This window comes from Sorex fumeus, unplaced genomic scaffold (genome assembly GCF_029834395.1).
Source record: "Sorex fumeus unplaced genomic scaffold, SorFum_2.1 ptg000020l, whole genome shotgun sequence".
Taxonomy (NCBI): Eukaryota; Metazoa; Chordata; class Mammalia; order Eulipotyphla; family Soricidae; genus Sorex; species Sorex fumeus.
The window spans coordinates 18,967,380-18,988,356 of record NW_026606077.1 but is presented as its reverse complement, the minus strand read 5'-3'; the positions used below and the strand labels follow the sequence as shown (position 1 = coordinate 18,988,356).

General features: G+C 39.5%; 1 protein-coding gene across 3 annotated transcripts in view; it reads left to right on the top strand.

Annotated features, from left to right (window-relative positions):
- The window catches only part of SUGCT (succinyl-CoA:glutarate-CoA transferase), a 1,062,570-nt gene that overhangs the window by 17,116 nt on the left and 1,024,477 nt on the right, over nucleotides 1-20,977 (top strand). For all 3 annotated transcript variants that reach the window (XM_056113530.1, XM_056113532.1, XM_056113531.1), the window contains exons 6-7: nucleotides 127-177; nucleotides 3,547-3,667. In XM_056113530.1, coding sequence (XP_055969505.1) covers nucleotides 127-177; nucleotides 3,547-3,667 — 172 coding nt within the window. The remainder of the gene's footprint in view (nucleotides 1-126; nucleotides 178-3,546; nucleotides 3,668-20,977) is intronic.

The following is a 20,977-nucleotide window of genomic DNA, read 5'->3' as shown; positions in this document are numbered from 1 at the left end:
GATTTAAATATTTTATGGAAAAATAGATTTGTTTTAAGAGGCGTCTATGCTATGTGTGACTTATTGAACTGTAAATGAGAAAAACCTTTATGAATCTATTTCGATATGTATTTTTTCAATTTTTAGAGTATCGTTGTTAATATCAAGAATCCGAAAGGGGTGAAAATCATCAAAGAGGTACAGTATTCTCTCTTTGTGAGACAGGTCTTAGCAACTTGATTCTAAGTCGGGATTTAAACATAAGAATTAACAGTATTTTTAAATGTCATGAGGATTTAAAATTACCTTGATAGTATGATTTCACTTTTAACTTGTACAATTTTTTATTCTATCAATGTGTCTTATTATATTACTAATTTGTATTGACTGTGCTTTCTCTTTACCAAACCTTAGGAGCTGGACATTTCACTTACATTATCTCTTATGTGATCTCTTTAAATCTTGCCTGGTGAAGTAAATATTAGAATCCTCATTTTTGTTAGAGGGAAATGTCTAATGGGGTATAAATGATGCTCCAGTGATCATGGAGTGTGCTTGTATTTCTTGTGTGTATGTTTTTGACTGTCTGAAAGGGGATGATTTCATGTAACCTTGCCCTTGCGTCCTTCAGAATATATCTCCTATGAATATGGATTTCCTTCGACATAAATCTATATAATTATTTTATGGATTTAATTATGAGTGGTTGAATGATTAATATCACTTTCCTTCTTTCTGATCTTGCCCAGCAATTCTAGCTCTAAATTATGGCCAATGATGATAACTCAGAATTAGGTTCTTTTAATTTTAAATCCATGTTATTTCAGTTTTACACTAACTTACTTTTTGTCTGTAAATTTACCTCTTGTGGATAATTCATATCAATAAATTAATATGTGCTTTTGTGTCTGATTAATTTCACTTATCATAGTGTATTCAAGCTTTCTCCATATTGTGGCATTTGTTAGACTTTTTTTTGTTTGTTTGTTTTTGGACCACACTTGATATGCTCAGGGCTTACTCCTTGCTCTGTGCTCAGGAATTGCTCCTGGCTAGCACAGGATACCATGTGAATGTTGGGGATTGAAGCCCCGGGTGGATGCGCACACAGAGCAACTGTCCTACCTGCTATGGGCTATCACTCTGGTTCCAAATTTTTTTCACGTATTGAATAACATTCTATTTTATGGATTCATCTGTTTGTGGACATCTGTTATTCTTAAATTTTGGCTGTTGTATATAATGCTGCTATGAACATTATCTTACAAGTTCTTTCTCTGTAATGTGTATTAATATAATTATCATTTTTCTCCTGAGTGGTGGTCATCTATTTAGGTCCCTATTTTTAATTCTTATGTATATATACCTAAGAGTGATATTTCTGGGTCATATTTTTTCTAGGTTTATAGCACAGGGGGTAGGGCACTTGCCTTGCACGCAGCTGACCCGGGCTGACCCCGGTTCGATTCTTCTTCCCCTCTCGGAGAGCCCGGCAAGCTACCGAGAGTATTGCACCCGCATGGCAAAGCCTGGCAAGCTACCTATGACGTATTCGATATGCCAAAAACAGTAGCAACAAGTCTCACAATTTGTTGTGAGATGTTACTGGTGCCCTCTCTAGCAAATCGATGAACAACGGGAGGACAGTGCTATATAGTGCTATGTTTTTTGAGGAATTCACTTACAGATTTTATTTATTATTATTTTTTGAAGGTCACACCTGGCTGTGCTTGGGGCTTATTCCTGGTTATTCCTCAAATTCAGTTACACAATAACAGACAGCCTCAGTTTATTTGCATATCTTCAATTAAAATTTAGGGATTTCCATCTAAAAAAGTAGTAATTACTTGGGCCCAATTTTTGTACAGCTCATGGCTAGGAATGAATTTTGCCTTTTTAAAGATTGCTTAAAAAAATAAACAATGTACTATAATCAGACCACTAAATTGTCCCTGGTAGATCATTCTCTGGGTTGAAAACTGTGGCCTTCTTGAAATGGGGCAGGCTAGGCCTAGCAGCCAAATACCCCATCTTCTCTGCTACATAGACGGCCCAGCTCCACAGTTGAACCTCTTCAAGCCAGTAAGTCTCCAAATCGTTCCAGGTAGATTGATCTCTGGGCTGAAAACTCTGTGACCTTTTGGGAATGGACGGCATACAGATTTCCTTCCATTCCAGATAGGTCCAGCAGCCCCCTCACCCAGCTTCATTAAGTATGTGAATAATTCAGCTCTGTGACCCCTGGAAGTGCCACCACCTGTTCATGGTTGAGCGACAGCTCCACATTTCACAGCACTGACAGCTAAGTAGGAGCACAGCAAATCTGATTGGAAAGTTTTGTAGAAGCCCACCAAGCTCAGTGACTGGGAACAGTAACACAGAAGGCTCAAATAACACCTGTCCCCTCAGTGATTCCTCAGATAATGACTTTAGTAACACTGTTGTGAGATAGAACAGTGGTCACACTTGACTTTTAGCGATCTATTTTCCGATAATTCCATTTGCCATTTTGTTGTAACAAGCAATAGAAAGTGGATTTGTTTGTGTCTGCTAAGGGGGCAGCATTGGGGGCTGGGTGGGAAGCTGGGGACATTGGTGGAGGGAACATCACTCTGGGAGTGGGATCTGTGTTGAAATATTGACTGCCTGAAACAAATATACAGTAGTTTGTGTGTGAATATAGTTCTATATGTATGATAATCCATGGCAACTGATTTAAAATATTGAATTACGCACTTGGCTGTGTTTAAGAATTACTGTAGTGACTTTTTCTGGTTAACCTAGTGTAATTTTTGTAATAATTATTTTTGTGTGGGAATCAAAATTTAGGCCTGGTTTCTGATAGTTATTGATTCACTGGGTTGTAGTTTAATCTTTTTCTTTTTATGAAACACGTTTAAATTTCTTTGAAAAGGAAGGATAAGAAGCTTGGGAGACAGTATGGTTGCTTAAGGTGCTTGCGTTTTATGCGACTGGCTACAACACTGGTTGGAATTCACGTATGATTCCCAGAGCACAAAGCCAAGTGTGGCCAAGCATCCACCCCACACCCCACCTACAGCCAAATACCACTTTTGAAGGAATTTAGAATTATGACAGAAATGTCTAAATGTGTATGATGTAGTGAGGAATATTGTACAATAAGGATGTAGAGTAGCAAAGACATTGTTTTTAATGTGTTTAAAATGTTTCATACATCTTCTGTGTACTTGTTGCTCTAATTTTCTTCACTTACAGTTCTGAAAATACATTGAACCATCAAACAGTAAACTATTTCTTACATTTAAAGTAGTCATTGTTTTATTTATTTTTATCTAATTTAGCATTGAGAACAGAATTCAGGTATTTAGAATTTCAGATTCTAAATATTTAAATTTATCTAAATATTTAAAATTACCCAAATCAAAAATTCAAAATTTAGGCAATTCTATGTTTTATATGATTTTTCTAGACTAAATGAAAGTCAGGTTCATTTGTGTATACTGAAACTGTAGTTCTGCCATGTGGAGATTGTTGAAATTGGAGGACCATTAAAAACTGTAATTCATCTCCATCTCTCCCTTCAAGCTTGCAGCTGTCTGTGATGTATTTGTGGAAAACTATATTCCTGGAAAACTGTCTTCAATGGGCCTAGGGTATGAAGATATAGAGACGATTGCTCCTCACATCATTTATTGCTCCATTACAGGTATTTCAGCACAGCAGCTTTGTCAGTTGTTTTTCTATTTTCTGTGTTTCATTATCTCTGTAATAAACCCTTTTCTAGAAATGATTTTTTTCTTCTCTCTCTCTCTCTCTCTCTCTCTCTCTCTCTCTCTCTCTCTCTCTCTCTCTTGAGCCATACCTGGCAATGTTCAGGCTCACTCCTGGCTCTGTATTCAGGGATTACTCCTCATTGGGCTCGGGGGACCATGTAGGATGATGGGGATTGAATGTGGGTCGCCTGTGTATGTGGCAAGTGCCTTGTCCTCTGTACTCCACTCTAGGCCCCTTCTGATAATTTTCATAAACTAATTTTTCTCACCTTTACTTCAAAGTGATTTAACATTGCTCAAAGTGCTAGACCAAGTGAAGAAAAAGACCTAGAAAATCAGTTTTTTAAATGTATGCTAGTGAATTTGTGTGTGTGTGTGTGTGCATATTTGGGCGAAGGGAAAATAAATTTTAAATTATGAAACAGTATTTTAATTTTTTTAGGGGAGGGTGGGGCACACCTAGTGGTGTGCTAGGACTTACTCCTGGCTCTGAGCTCAGGGATCACTCCTGGCAGGACTCAGAGGACTATATGTGATGCCCGGGATTGAATGCAGGTCAGCCGCATGCATAGCAAACACCCTCCCTGCTGTGTGAGTAAAAGTTACTCTGGTCCATGAATTACTTTTGAGAATGGTATGAAATATGATGGTTCTATTTTATTCTTTTGCATGTGGCTCTTCAGTTTTCTTTACTCTATTTATTCAAGAGGTTTTCATTTCTCCACTTTATGCTCCAGATTTCTTTGTCACAGATTAATTGAACATAAATTTGAGGATTTAATCTCTGGACTCTCAAATCTGAGAGCCTATCTTTTCCAGCACCATAAAATTTTAAGTGCTATAGCTTTATAGTATAACTTGAAGTCAGGAATGCAGTATCTCTTATCTTCTTTTTTCTCAAAATTGCCTTGGCTATTTGATAAGTTTTGTGATTGGCTCCATACAGATTTTAGTAGACTTTAAGTTCTTGAAAAATATCATGGATTTTTATGGAATTTTTATTGGACCCGTGGAATGTTTTGCCGGGGGTGATCATTTTAACAATTTAATTATTTCAATCTATGAGTATGGACTATTTTTTCATTTTCCACTGCCCTCTTCATCCTCCCCCCACCATGGAGATTTAAAATTTTAAGTTTTTCACGTCCTTAGTAAAGTTAATTCCTATGTATTAATAGTTTTGGATACTATTTTATTTATTTATTATTTATTTATTAATTTTTGGTTGTGTAGTGGAGTTCGGCTGCCGGGACTGGATCCCTTCGGGTGAGGAGGGCTCTCATGCGCCTCACAGCCTGGTGCAGAGTCTGGTGGCAAGCTCCAGGCTGCTTTCCAGACGGTGTGGCCTCACATTATAAGACACTTCCTACCCATTTTCCACAATTACTACACCATATCTGATGGGTAGGCAACAAATCATAGAGAAAAATATATAAATATATGCCTCTTGGAGAGTCCAGCAAGCTACTGAGAGTATCCCACCCCCACAGGCAGAGCCTGGCAAGCTCCCTGTGTAGTTTTGATATGCCAAATATAGTAATGACAACAGGTCTCATTTCCCTGACCCTGAAAGAGCCTCCAGTTGTTGGAAAAAGATGAGTAAGAAGAGGCTGCTAAAATCTCAGGTCTGGGAGGAATAAAGCTGTTACTTCTGCCTACTTGAGTAATTCGATGATCAATGGGATGACAGTGATTATTTTTATTGAATCACCTTGAAATACAGTTACAAAGCTTTTATGTTCGGATTTCAGTTATACAATGATTGAACACCCATCCCTCCACCAGTGTACATTCTTGACCACCAATGTCCCCAATATCCCTCCTCACCATCCCACCCTTTCCCCTACCTCTATGACAGACAGTTTCTCTCTTACTCTCTCTCTACCTTTGGGCATTATGGTTTTCAATACAGATACTGAGAGATCATCATGTTTGTTCCTTTATCTACTTTCAGCACACATCTCCCATCCCGAGCGATCCCTCCAACCATCATTGACTTAGTGATCCCTTTTCTATCCCAGCTGCCATCTCCCCAAGCTCATTAGGCAGGCTTCCAACCATGGAGCAACCTTCCTGGCCGTTGTCTCTACTGTCCTTGTTATTTTATATTCCACAAATGAGTGGTTATTATTTCTGATTCTTTCTTTCCGGCTCATTTCACTTAGCATGATACTCTCCATGTCCATCCACTTGTAAGTAAATTTCATGACTTAATGTTTCCTAACCGCTGCATAGTATTTTACTGTGTAGATGTACCAAAGTTTCTTTTTTCTTTTCTTTTTTTCAAGTATTTAACTTATTTTATCTTATTTTATTTATCCTTAAATTTTTTATTAGTGAATCACTGTGAGGTACAGTTACAGACTCACAAACTTTTGTGCTTGCACCTCAGTCATACAATGATCAAGTACCCATCCCTCCACCAGTGCCCACCCTCCACCACCAATGGTCCCAGCATCCCTCCCCACACCTCCACCCCATTCCCTCTACCCCACCCTGCCTCTGTGGTAGGGCATTCCCTTTTGCTCTCTCCTTTTGGGTGTTGTGATTTGCAGTAGAGGTATTAAGTGGCCATCATGTTCGGTCTATAGTCTACTTTCAGCTCGCATCTCCCATCCCGAGCAGGCCCTCCTCGCACCTTTTACTTGGTGGTCCCTTCTCTATCTGAGCTGCCTTTTCCCCCAGCATGTGATGCCAGCTTCTAAGCTGTGGAGTAATCCTCCTGGTACTTATCACTGCTATTCTTGGGGGTTAGTCTCCCATTGTATTACTTAATATTCCACAAATGAGTGCAATCTTTCTATGTCTGTTTCTCTCTTTCTGACTCATTTCACTTAACATGATACTTTCCATGTTTATCCACCTATATGCATATTTCATGACTTCATTTTTTCTAATAGCTCCATGGTATTCCATTGTGTATATGTGCCAAAGTTTCTTTAACCAGTCACCTGTTCTCAGGCACTTGGTTTTTTTCCAGATTCCGGCTGTTGTAAACAGTGCTGCAATGAACATACAAATGCAGATGTCATTTCTACTATACTTTTTTTGCATCTCCGGGATATATTCCCAGAATTGGTATTGCTGGGTCAAATGGGAGCTCAATTTCTAATTTTTTGAGAAGCGTCCATACTGTTTCCCAAAAGGGCTGAACCAGTTGGCATTCCCGCCAGCAGTGAAGGAGAGTTCTTTCTCTCCCCACATCCATGCCAACATCTTTTGCTTTTGTTCTTTTGAATGTGGGCCAGTCTCTGTGATGTGAGATGATATTTCATTGTTGTTTTGATCTGCATCTCCCTGATGATTAGTGATGAAGAGCATTTTTTCATGTGCCTTTTGGTCATTCGGATTTCTTCTTTGAGAAAGTTTCTGTTTGTTTCGTCGCCCCATTTTCTGATGGAGTTGGATGTTTTCTTCTTGTGGAGTTCAACCAGTGCCTTGTAAATCCTTGATATCAACTCCTCATAAAATGGGTATTAGGTGAATATCCTTTCCCATTCTGTAGACTGTCTTGCCTAACTGCTATTGCAAGTACTTCCAGTACTATATTGAACAGCAGTGGAGAGAGTGGGCATCCTTGTCTCATCACTGATCTGAGAGGGAAGGCTCTTAGTTTTTCCCCATTGAGGATGATACTTGCCATAGGCTTGTGGAAGATGGCTTTGACTATATTGAGGAAAGTCCCTTCTGTACTCATTTTGGTGAGAGTTTTCGTCATAAATGAGTGCTGAATCTTGTCAGATGCTTTCACTGCATCTATTGATATGATCATATGATTTTTTTCTTTTCTTTTGTTGATATGATGGATTATGTTGATTGATTTCTGAATGTTAAACCATCCATACATCCCTGGGATGAATCCCACTTGGTTGTGGTATATAATCTTTTTGATGAGTTGTTGGATTCTTTTTGCTAATACTTTGTTGAGAATCTTTGCATCCGGGATATCGACCTATAGTTTTCTTTTTTTATGATGTCTTTTTTTGCTTTTGGTATTAGGGAAATATATGCCTCATATAAACTGTTTGGGAGAGTTTTTGTTTCTTCAATTTCCTGGAAAAGCTTGAGAAGAACTGGCAATAGGTCCTCTTTACATGTTTGGAAGAATTAGCTAGTGAATCCATCTGGACCTAGGCTTTTGTTTTAGGGAAGATTTTTGATTGCAGTTTCAATTTCTTTGATACTAATAGGTCTATTCAGGTATTCCAGATCTTCTTGGTTCAACTTTGGAGATTTGAGGAATCCAGGAATTTATCCATTTCTTCTATGTTCTCTTTTTTCTTGGCATACAGACTTTCAAAGTAGGTCTGATGACCTTTTGAATTTCTTTGGTTTCTGTTGTGATGTCCCCCTTTTCATTTCTGATTCGGTTTATTAGGGTTCTGTCTCTCTCTCCTTCTTTGTGAGCCATGCTAGTGGTTTATCAATCTTGTTTATTTTATCAAAGAGCCAGATCTTGGTTTCATTCATCTTTCGGATAGGTTTTTGGGTTTTCATGCCGTTAATTTCTGCTGTAAGTTTTGTTATTTCTTTCCTTCTGCCTAGTTTGGGCTTCTTTTGTTGTTCCTTTTCTAATATCTTGAGCTGTGAAGTCAAGTTTATATGTAGGTCCTTTCTTCCTTCCTGAGGAATGCTTGCAGAACTATAAATTTTCCCCATAACACAGATTTAGTTGTGTCCCACAGGTTTTGGTAACTCGTGTCTTCGTTCTCATTTGTTTCCAGATATCGTTTGACTTCTTCCTTGATTTACTTCCTGATCCACTCATTGTTCAATGTTGAGTTGTTTAATTTCCAGGTGTTTGATTTGATTCTCCATGTCTGTACGTGATTAACTTCTATCTTCAATGCATTGTGGTCTAAAAAGATAGTTGATACAGTTTTTATCTTTCTGATTCTATTGAGGTGTGTTTTGTGACCCAGCATGTGGTCTATTTTGGAAAATGTTCCGTGTGTGCTGGAAAAAAAATGTGTATTCTTTCTTTTTGGGATGCAAAGCCCTGTATAGATCTATTAGCTTTCTCCTATTTCTTCCTTCAAAGCCAGTGTTTCCTTGCTGAGTTTTAATCTTGTTGATCTATCTAGAGGTGATAGGGCAGTGTTGAAGTCTCCAACTACTATTGTGTTGCTAGCAATGTTCTCGTTAAAATCTTTTAGCAGTTGTTTTAAGTATTTAGCTGGTCCCTCATTAGGTGTGTATATGTGTAGGAGTGTGATTTCTTCCTGCTGAACATATCCTTTGATTAGTCAAAAATGGCCTTTGCTGTCTTTTCTAATCCTTTCCAACCTGAAATCTATGTTGTCGGATACTAGTATGGCAACTCCAGCTTTTTTTTTTTTATTTTTTGGGTTTTTGTTAGTGAGACACCATGAGGTACAGATGTAGACTTACAAATTTTGTGCTTGGGTTTCACTTATACAATGATCAAATACCCATCCCTCCACTAGTGCCCATTTCCTACCACCACGAATCCCAGCATCCCTCCCACCCCCAAAGCCCCTATCCCACCCTGCCTCTGTGGCAGGGCATTCCCTTCTGTTCTCTCTCTCCTTTTCACCCTGGCTTTTTAAAGGGAGCTGTTTGCTTGTAGGATTGTTTTCCATCCTTTGACTTTGAGTCTGTGTTTTCTCTGACTGTTCAGATGTGTTTCTTATAGGCAGCAGAATGTTAGGTTTAGTTTTCTAATCCATTTTGCCACTGTGTCTCTTAATTGGTGCATTTGGACCATTGACATCAATCACTTGACTTCCCGTTAATCATTGATTTGCTCGAGCAGGCGCCAGTAACGTCTCCATTTGTCCCTGTCACGTGCTAGTGTAGCCCAGTGGCGTCTGTTCGCTCTAGGAACACGAAGAGCCTCAAACCGATCGTTCATGATCTTGATGAAGAAGTCTGACCATCTGGTAGGTGGATGGCCACGCAGTCTTTTGACATCCCGTGGAATCCAGTCGGAACAGCTCTAGTCCAGCGGTGCTCTTTAAATCTTATTACGTGACCAGCCCATCTGATTTTTGACACCTTGGCAAACGAGATAGCATCCCTGTTTCTTGATTGTCGACGGAGGTCAGAACTCTGGATTCTTTCTCTCATTTGAGTGAAACGTTATATTCCAAGCATAGCTCTTTCAATTCCTCTTTGGGAGACCCGAATGGCGTTCTCATCCTGTTTGCGTAGGCATATGTTAATGCAGGAAGAATAGTGGAATCAAAGAGATGTGCCTGGAGCCGGAGGTTCTTCGTCCTCTTAGCTATTTCTTTGACATTCTTGAAGGCGTTCCAAGCCGCTCTCTTAAAAATAAATAAATATATAAATAAAAATAAAACTAGTTATTTTCGACGCTCTTGAAGGTTTTCCAAGCCACTCTCTTCCTCCTGCACAACTCAGGTGCCAGGTCATTCATGATGTTGACTTCTCGACCTAGGTACACATAACTATTGCATTCGGAGATGGTTGTTCCGTTGAGAGTGAATGGAGCGTCAGAAATGAGGCTGTTTCTCATAAACACTGTCTTTGTGAGATTCAGCTGTAGCCCAACCTTTCCACACTCACGGTCGAAGTTGGTCAGCATTTGTGCCGCTTGTCTGATGTTTGGTGTTATTAAAACAATGTCATCAACAAAGCGGAGGTGGTGTAGTTGCTGACCATCTATCTTTACTCCCATTCCTTCCCATTCCAGTCGTCGCATGATATTCTCGAGGGTGGCACTGAAGAGCTTTGGTGAAATGGTATCACCCTGCCGAACCATTGACATTAAGGGAGATTATTGTCGTGGGGTTTTGTGCCATCTTTCTTTAGGGGTTTGTTGTGCTTGTAGGGGGTTTTCTTGTCTTACAGTAGCCCCTTTAGTCCTTTTAAGTTTGGTTTTCAGTCTATGAAGTTCTTGAGCTGTTGTTTATCCATGAAATAGTGTATCGTTCCTTTGAGTTTTAGTGAGAGTTTAGCCGGATAAAGTATTCTTGGTGAGGCATTCATTTCATTGAGTTTTTTCAGTATATCCCACCATTGTCTTCAGTCTTGGAGGGTTTCCTCTGATAAGTCTGCTGTAAATCTAAGGGGTGCTCCTTTGTATGTGATTTCCTTCTTGGACCTTTCTCCTTGCAGTATTATGTCTCTATTCGTGGCATCCACCATTCTGACTATGATATGTCTTGGCGTCTTTTTACTAGAGTCTCTTTTAGCTGGCACCCTTTTGGTTCCTTGGATCTGGATGCCTGCATTCTCTAGCTCTGGGAACTTTTCAGCAATGATATTTGTAACTGTGGCTTTTTCACTGGGGTTGTCTCCCTGTCCTTCTGGTACTCCGATTATTCTAATATTGTTCCTCTTGAAATCATCCCCTAGGTCTCTGATTAGCCTGAGAGCTATTTTGAGGTCTTTTCCCATTGTTTGTTGTTGCCTGTAAGATTCCTGCAGCTCATCTTCAAGCTCGCTGATTCCATCTTCGGCTGTAGCCATTGTACTGTTGAGGGCACCCACTGAGTTTTTAATTTCATCTACTCAATTCTTTATTCGTGACACTTCTTTTTGTAGCTTTTTTATTTCTGCTTTCATTTCTTCCTGTATTTTCTCAGCTTTCCATTCCACTGTTTCTTTTGTGTCCTCCTTTAATTTGCTGGATGTCTCTTCTACTGTTTCTTTGAGTTCATTGAACATCTTCAACATTTCATCTCTGAATTCTTTGTTGGAGAGATTGTATTTATGGGTAATGCCTGTGGAGGCATCTGGACCCTTTTCATCATCCTTTCCTCATGGTGGGGATTTCCACTGTTTCTTCATGTTTTTGTAGTAGTATGGAGGTGGGGCCTTCCAGTTCACTGTCAGTATTCCCCTCTAGTTGTGAGAAAGGATTCTGGATGACTTCGGTCAATGGTGGTCACCTTTTACCCCTTTTAGAGTTTTACCATCCTCTCAGTACCAAAGTTTCTTAAACCAGTCATCTGTTTTTGGGCACTTGGGTTGTTTATAGATTCTGGCTATTGTGAACAGTGCTGCAATGAACATAATGGTGCAGATGCCATTTCTACTGTGCTTTTTTCACACCCCTGGATATATTATAGAAGTGGTATTGCTGGTCATATGGAAGCTTAATTTCTAGTTTTTATTTATTTATTTTTAATTAATTATTTTTTTAAATTTCTAGTTTTTAAGAAAGAACCTGAACCAGTCGGCATTCCCACCAATAATGAAAGAGTGTTCCTTTCTTCCCACATCTGTGCCAGCCCTGGTTGTTCTTTTTGATGTGTGCCAGTTTCTGTGGTGTGAGATGATACATCATTATTGTTTTGATTTGCATCTCCCTGATGATTAGCAATATAGAGCATTTTTATGTGCTTTTTGGCCATATGTATTTCTTTTTTGAGGAAGTTTCTGTTCATTTCTTCTCCCTATTTTTGATGGGGTTGGAGGTTTTTTACTCATACAGTTCTACTAACGTCTTGTATATCCTGGATCTTAACCCTTTATCACAGGGTATTAGGTAAATATTTTTTTTCCCATTCCGTGGACTCTCCCTGTATTTTGGTCACTGTTTCTTTTGAGGTGCAGATCTTCTTTAATGTTTAATGTAGTCCCATTTGTTTATGTATGTTTCCTCTTGCTTGGTCAGTGATGTTTCATCCTTAAAGATGCTTTAGCTTCAGTGTCAAAGAGGGTTCTGCCTACATTTTCCTCCATGTTTCTTCTGGATTCAGGTCTGATATTGAGGTCTTTAATCCACTTTGATCTGACTTTTTCGCTTGGCATTAGACAGAGGTCTGAGTTCATTTTTTTTTTGCAGGTAGCTATCCAGTTTTCCAGCACCACATGTTGAAGAGGCTTTCCTTGTTCCACTTCACATTTCTTCCTCCTTTATCAAAGATTATGTGATCATATATTTGAGAGCCTGTGACAGTATGTTCAATTCTATTCCATTGGTCTGCACGTCTGTTTCTCCTCCAATACCATGCTGTTTTAATTACTACTGCTTTGTAGTACAATTTGGGCTGGAGCGATAGCACAGTGGTAGGGCATTTGCCTTGCGTGCAGCCAGTCCGTCCAAGCTAAGTTCGATTCCTCCACCCTTCTTGGAGAGCATGGCAAGCTGCCAAAAGTATGTCGCCCCCATGGCAAAGCCTGGCAAACTACCCATGATGTATTGAATATGCCAAACACAGTAACAACAAATCTCAAAATGGAGACATTACTGGGCCTGCTCAAGCAAATCGATGAACAACAGGAGGACAGTGTTTGCTTTGTTTTGTTTGTAGTACAATTTGAAGTTGGGGAAGGTGATGCCACCCATCTTCTCTTTCCCAAGGATTGCTTTAGCTATTTGTGGGGGTTTATTGTTCCATTTCAGGAGTGTTTTGTCTATTTATTCTCTAAGAATATCATGGGTATCCTTCTAGGGACCACATTGAATTATACAAATGCTTTGGGGACTATTGCCATTTTGATCATGTTAATCCTTCTGATCCATGAGTAGGGCATCTGTCTCCATTTCCTAGTGTCCTCTTTTATTTCTTGAAGTAGTGTTTTGTAGTTTTATTTGTATAGGTACTTCACCTCTTTAGTTTAGCCGATTCGGGGTACTTGATTTTCTGAGGCACTGTTGTGAATGGGGTTGTTTTTTAATATCTTTGTTTTCTTTTTCATTATTTTGTATATAGGAAAACCATGGACTTTTGGGTGTTGATTTTGTAGCCTCACACTTTACTATACAGACCTGTTGTTTCTTGGAGCATTTTTGTAGAGTCTTCAGGATTTTCTAAGTTTAGTATTAGCAGCCAAAACCTACAGAACATAATCTCCGCCATGCTCACGGCCACTCTCCACATGCTCAGGCCAAGCTTCCCCCAAAAGTGAACGTATTTCTGGACTGCATGGCTGTGACAACTCATACCTCACACCACCCATACTCCAAGAATACTGCACCACATTTGATGGGGTTTAAAGCGGGAGACAACCAATCTTAGAGGGAAATAATTTTTTTACAGACACATACACACATACATGTATATATGTGTGTGTATATATATATAAAACACATAAGCACACAAGGCTCAACCTTTAACAACATGTTAGTGATTCTTATAGTAGGGCTTAATTGCTTCTGGGTGAAATACAACAATCTTCACACTTTTTTCTCTAAGGAAACTTTTTTGGAGCATTTTCAGCAGATTTTCATAACAAACAATACAAAATAAGTTATGTTGGTTCTGCTTTGGGGCCGGGGTTGGGGATTGGGATGGAAACATTCAAAATATGGTAGTGGGAAGGTATAATGGTGGTGGGATTGGTGTTCAGATATTAAATATAAATTTTAAAAACTAAACAGCTACTTTAAGATAAGATAAGCTGCTCAGATACACCAAACTTTGGCAGAAAGATGGGACAAAATCCCATAAGAATAATGTCCCTTAATGTCAATGGGCTAAACACACCAATTAAAAGACATAGTGACAGGATGGATCAGAAAATTGAACCCAACATTCTGCCTCCTGTTCAAGTAGAAAACCTTAAGAAATACTTTGTCATTGGCCTTGAATTACTTGTCTTTCCTAAGTTCACCATGATATGTCTCTCAGCATAACCTTTGTACCTGATGTTCCCATTGCTTAGAACATCTTTTAACTACTTCTGTTTCTCTGTCCTTCAGGCCATACCTTGTATGACTAGCTTCTCTGAATATTTTCTTAATCTCTGAACACCTATCACATTTTGTATTTTCTTCTTTGGTGTCTTTTCTCCTACACTGTCCTACAGGCCCATGTTCTATTCCCATTCCACACACAGTGAGGAACAAATTATAGGGACTCAACAAGAGCTTCTTGAATCAGTGAATGAATAATGAGCATTTGGCTTGAAGAGAGTTAATGTGAAACCCCCTGGTCAGCACCACAGCTAAAAATGTGAATGTACTACAGCCAGATATATGTGTAAGTAGCAACAACAACAACAACAACAACAACCAGGAACAGGAAAGAGTCAGGAAGAGGGACTTTAAAAAAGAATATTAGCTCTTAATAGCTGCCATTTTTTTCTTCATTTGACTTTGCATAGATAATATTGTAAATACTGTATTTATATTTTCCAGAGAAACTTTCGAGGATAGCCTGGGTTTGGTACATAGTAGGCCTAATACCGCATTTCTTTTTCTTTTTTTAAAAATTTTTATTAGTGAAACACCATGAGGTACAGTTGTAGACTTACAAATTTTTGTGCTTGAGTTTCAGTTATACAATGATCGAGTACTCATCCCTCACCAGTGCCCATTCTCCACCACCAATGATCCCAGTATCCCTCGCACCCCCATCCCCCCACCCCCCATTCCCCCGCCTATGAGGCAGGGCATTCCCTTTTGTTCTCTCTCTCCTTTTGGGTGCTGTGGTTTGCAAAAGAGGCATTGCGTGGCAATCATGTTTGGTCTGTAGTCTACTTTCAGCATGCATCTCAGATAGAGAAGGGAGCACCAGATATCTCATTTCCTGTATAGGATTATAAAATGATCTTTGTTTTAGAGTATTAAAAGAACCTATATAATGAAGTAAATATTTAATTATTATATTTTCTTCCTAAGACAGGAGGGGGATATACATTTAAAAATATTTAAAAGTTTTTTCTTTGTTTTTGGACCACACCTGGCAGTGCTCAGGGATTACTGCTGGCTCTGATTTCAGGAATCACTCTTGGTGATGCATGGTGGACCACATGGGATACTCTGGTCAGCTGGACAAGTGACTTAATCACTGTACTGTCTTTCTGACACCTCACTTTTTTTTAAATATTGAAAAATACTTGCTCATGAGAGGGAGACTGGGAACATTGGTGCTGGGAAATTACACTGGTGGAGGGATGGGTGATAGAACATTGTTATGACTGAAACCCAATCATGAACAGCTTTTTAATGCTCTATATCTCATGGTGATTCAATTAAAAAAGTTGATCTAGAAACTCAGATAGTACAGGAGATAAAGGGTCTTGTATTGCATGAGGCAAGCCTCTAAAATGGTCTATATTTGAACTGGGATTTAATTAATCTCTACCGGTTATGTTTGGCTCTAAATTGCATGTTGAGGCCTAGTTTGCTCTGTGTGTTTCCTTGGAGTATGACTACCAGATGCGTATTTAACTTAGAGTGAGAAATGCAAGTGTGTGTGAGTCTCACAAATTTAGTCTCACAGGCATGTTTAAAGCTTTAGCTCTCAGGGCTGAAGTGATAGCACAGTGGGAAGTGTGTTTGCTTTGCATGCAACCAACCCAGGTTCGATTCCCAGCATCTCATGTGATCCCCCGAGTACCACCAGCGTAATTCCTGAGTGCAGAGCCAGGAGTAACCTTTGTGCATTGCCAGGTATGACCCAAAAATAAAAAAATGAAAAATAAAGAAATAAATCTTGAGGATCTCATCAGATCCTCAAGAATTCCTTTGCTTTTTTCCCCCATAATTTTATTTATTTTTTCCTTATATTTATTTATTGAATCACTGTGGGAAAATTTACAAAGCTTTCAGGTTTAAGTCTTGGTCATACAATGATCAAACACCTTTCCCTTCACCAGTACTCATTTTTCACCACTAAGAACCCCAATATACCCAATATACCCCCCTCCCAATGACTGTGAGGCAGATGATTTCTACTTAACTCTTCTCTGCATTGATTACATTCATTATTTTGACAAAAGATGCACCATTATTGTTTAGAATTCCCCCCCCCCCCCCCCCCCCCCCCAGCAATCAGAATTGCTGAAACGGCATTGTGAAATACTTTGTTTTCTATAGCTGGTATGAGAATCATATGTCATACAATGATTTTGGATTTCTGCAAAGAGCCAGATCATTACGAGATTGGTTTCTGTGCGTCTGGTGTTATGGCTGTGCCGGAGAGCCATGGCCATGCCAGAGTTGTGGGTGGCAATTTGTGACCTTGGTAGGGCGTGAAGGACGAACCGGTACCACCCCACTTCCCATGAGACTGCAGTTGTCCCGTTACCTCCGGCTCAAACCTGGCTTTCCTATAAGCTCTGAGGCGGCAGCCACCTTGCTGCCGGGGAGAGGGTGGGGAGGCGGAAGGGAGCAACACCCTTTCCCTCCTGGGAGGCATAGCACCATAGTTTAACGCATGGTCTATTCACTTTTCTGCTGCAAGATATCGGGCTCTGGACTAAGTCCTTTTGCCTCTGGAGCCATGGCCGTGCTGGAGAGCTGCTCGTGGGGGGCAACTCGTGACCTCACTAGGGCGTGAAGGACGAGCTAGTACCACCCCCTTCCCATGAGACTGCAGTTGCCCCATCACGGCTGGCTCATACCTGGCTTTCCAATAAGCTCCAAGGCAGTGGCCACCTTGCTGCTGCGTGGTGGTGGTGGGGGGAAGGCGGAAGGGAGCAACACCCTTTCCCTCCCTGGAGGCATGGCACCTTAGTTTAATGCATGGTCCATTCACTTTTCTGCCGCAAGTTGCGGGGCTCTGGATTAAGTCCTTTTGCCTCTGGATCCATGGCCATACTGTAGAGCCGCTCGTGGGGGCAACCTGTGACCTTGGTAGGGTGGGAAGGATGAGCCAGTATCGTCCCCCTTCCCATGAGACTGCAGTTGCTCCATCACCGCGGATTCATACCTGGCTTTCCAATAAACTCTGAGGCAGCGGTCACCTTGTATGCGGTCCAGATGCATTTCTGCCAAAAGCCGCTGGGTTTCGAGAGTTGTGTCTGAGTCTCTGGGATCATGGCCGTTAATCAGTTTGATCAGGAGCCAGAGAGGCCGTTTTTAGGCGGCAACTTGGGGTCTCGTTGGGATGGGGAGGAAAGGGCCAGTTTCACCCCCATCTGGTGAGGCCCCACGTGTCTCGTCCTGTGGCCTTTGGAAGATGGTAGTCACTGGGCTGCCAGGGGGAACAGGCCAAGGCACGAAACCTATTCCCACCTGGATTGGCCCAGCACCAGTAACCTACTGCAGGAACAGGATGCATTTCTGCCAAAAGCCTTTGGGTTCTGAGATTCGTTTCTGAGTCTCTGGATCATGGCCATTAAGCAGTTCAATCAGGAATCAGAGGGCCATGCATCCAATTATATAGCTGAGCCAGAGGTGGTTTGTGGGTGTGTCTCCCACATACCTAACTTTTGGCCATTTACTTTCTTGGTAAACTTTGCCCCAAGTTTTTGGGGTCTGACCAAAGGCACAGCAGCAGTTTTGGGGTATCTGAAAGTCTGATGGTACCATCAGACTGCTGATGCACTCGCCGCTCAGGTACAGATTGACCTGCTGGTGGCACCATACCCCCTAAGAATTCCTTTGCTTAAAGCAGTTTGTATGGCTAGGCCTCATGCATGGTGAAATAATTACTATTTTAGTGGAAAGTTCTAAAAACTAACAAAGAATATGGATTTTGAGTTGGATGAAGGTTGAGAATAATATTGCATTTTATCATAGCAAAAGAGGATAGAAATATATTGTTTTCAAGTAGTTCTCAACAGTTTATGTGGGAAATATCACATTTTTCAAAGATTCACATCTGTGATTAAACCAATAGTTTTCTTCCAATTCTCAGATTTCATATAAACATTTTAGTGTGAGGTTACCTGGAGAATGGTTACATAATTCAGTAGTTCTAAGCTAAGGGTAAAATGGGAATATCATATGCTTTTCTGTGATAAGGAGGGGGAATACATAGATGATGGGAGAGGCATGAATTTTCTCGAAAAGTACTGCTCATAATTCTATGATTCTGAATCCCTCTTCCTCATAGTCATTAGAAAAACACCCATAAGATCATTTTCCCTTATTTTATGATAAGGAAACATCTGGAATGGCTAAAGTCATACAGCTGTTTAGTAACAGTCTAAAAACTCAAACTTCTTTACTAATTATTTAATTCCTCTTTTCTATACTTAGACATATATTATTGTTAATCAGTGACATGAACTCTGTGTAACAGGAACAACTCTACTTGAGAATAATGTATTTTTTCTATCTACTTTTGTTGTTAATCATATTTGCCATAGTAGAAGATATGAATAAATTTTTCTCCAGGGAGTTTAAATGTTAGTATATTCCAGACAAAGGTCACTGTGAGTTATGAGTTTGTGTGTTTATGTGTGTAGCAATATAAATCAATATGTATGTATATATTTTTTTCAGAAATTTGATATTCTTGGTGATATTTAATTTTTTTAATTACACTAATTAGATCATTCTGAGGTTGCATATGTTATGATTGTGATCCCAGACTTCTCACATGTTTCCCTGTGGTATTACTATCATGTCAGTGCTGTCCAAACCAGCCTTGTCTGTTCTCACTCACATGTTGGCCTTTTTGCTGATGAGAGTAATCTTAGAATGGTTTGGAAAATCACTTTAATACATTCTGACAGTTGGGTGGTTGAGGTTGCCTCTCTCTGCAAAATCTGGTCGGACTGACAAAAATGCTAGACTGCGCACAGGAACCTGATTATTTTTCTTAGCACGATCCTCAACATTTCAGAGGAAGTGGAATAAGAGGAACATTAGGGGGCAGTGTTTAAAAAGTTATAATTCACTAGGAATTTTTGAAAAAATTGTAGTGTTTCCTGTGTCCCGAGTGTAGAGAGTGAATACTGCAAGGACTTATTTCTATTATTTAAGGAAGTATTTTAAAGTATTTTTAATCTATATTTTTGAAAGTATAATGATATTTTTCTTTAACAATTTAGTTTTCAGTTTTACCTTCTTTTGTGTTCTGAGCATGCTATTAATTATAAAAATTTGGCAGTAAGAATCCCCTACCACAATTAAATTTTTTTATTATTAATTTTATTACTCTTTCTGAAAGGACGAAACACTATAATATTAACTAGACTGATTTTGTGGTAGGAACACTGTGTATATTCTTTAATAAAATTTCTGTGTTTTTTAGAAATGCCTTTTTGATTTTTTAAATCATTCTGTGTCATTTTCTTAATCTACATCCTTGAAAGGACACATTATAGGATTTGACTTTGGGAATAGGGCCTCATGAGGAAATCTCAGAGTTAAAATCAGAGAGAACATTCTAGAGTTATAGCCACTTTTTTTTGTGGACTTGATGTGCCAAGGTGATCCTCTTTCATAGAGCCACTCTTTAATTTTATGTGGAAAGGACAGGCCTGAGAGAGAGTACAGCGGATATGGCATTTATCTTGCAGTGGCTGACCTAGATTCAGCTCCTGGCATGGCATTTGGTCCTCTAGCTCCACCAGGAATGACCCCTGAGCACAGCTGGATGGTCCAAAAAACAAAACAATATCAGAAAAGGCTCAAGGGATTGTCCTTAGCTAATGAAGGGATAGCATATATAAAACCAAAGGGACAAGAATAGATAAAACAGTTTAAGGGAGAAAATGGTGGGCAAATTTCCCTTGTTAGTTAATAAAGTGTATATGGTCAAGCTGAATTATTACAGGGATCTTAAGATTAAAGTTAAAGATCTTAAAATATGCATAATGTTTGAGTAAAATTAGATTTTAACTTTCCTTTTCTAAAAGGACAAAACAATTATAAGATCATTTTGAGCTTTTTCAGATTGTAAGTTATTTAATTGGTCTGCCTAGAAATAAAGATGTTATTAAAATAACTTTACATTAAAATTAAAAAAAATCTTTGGTCCCTCAAAAGTCACCATAAAATACCAAGAAGACAAATCAGATACTAAGAGATTGAGAAAGGAATTTCCTTTCTTTCTTTGCCCTCATATGCCCCACTCAGACATTTATTTCTGAGCTTCTGTACATATTCTGGGCATTCCTGTGTGGAATTCCTGGGCTCACCTAGCAGTACTCAGAGATTACGTCTGTCTCAGTGCTCAGGGATCACTCCTGATTGGGTACCCGGGATGTTGCTGGAGATCAAACCAGGATGTAAGGCAAGTATCCTATCTGCGCAACTATTACTTTGCCCCCTGTACTCACAGATTGTGCTGTTCTAAAAGAATCAGTGCCCGTGGTGGACATGACTAGAGGAGAGGGGTCACCTGCTGTCAGTGGGAGGCTCAGGAGAGCCCTGCAATCGACAGCTCACTGAATTACTTCAGCATAAGCATCGAAATAAAGCTGATTTTATTTCAATGTGAGTGACTGGTAAAATGAAATTCCTTTTGTTAAAATAGACCCCAATAGTTTTTCAGACTCAATAATAGATAATGGTGAACCCAAATCGACATGACAGATCATCTAGTAACTGAATCCAGTATTCATATCATGGCAACAAGAATACAAAACAAAACATTACTGCAGTTGGATTTTTATTTGTTTGTTTT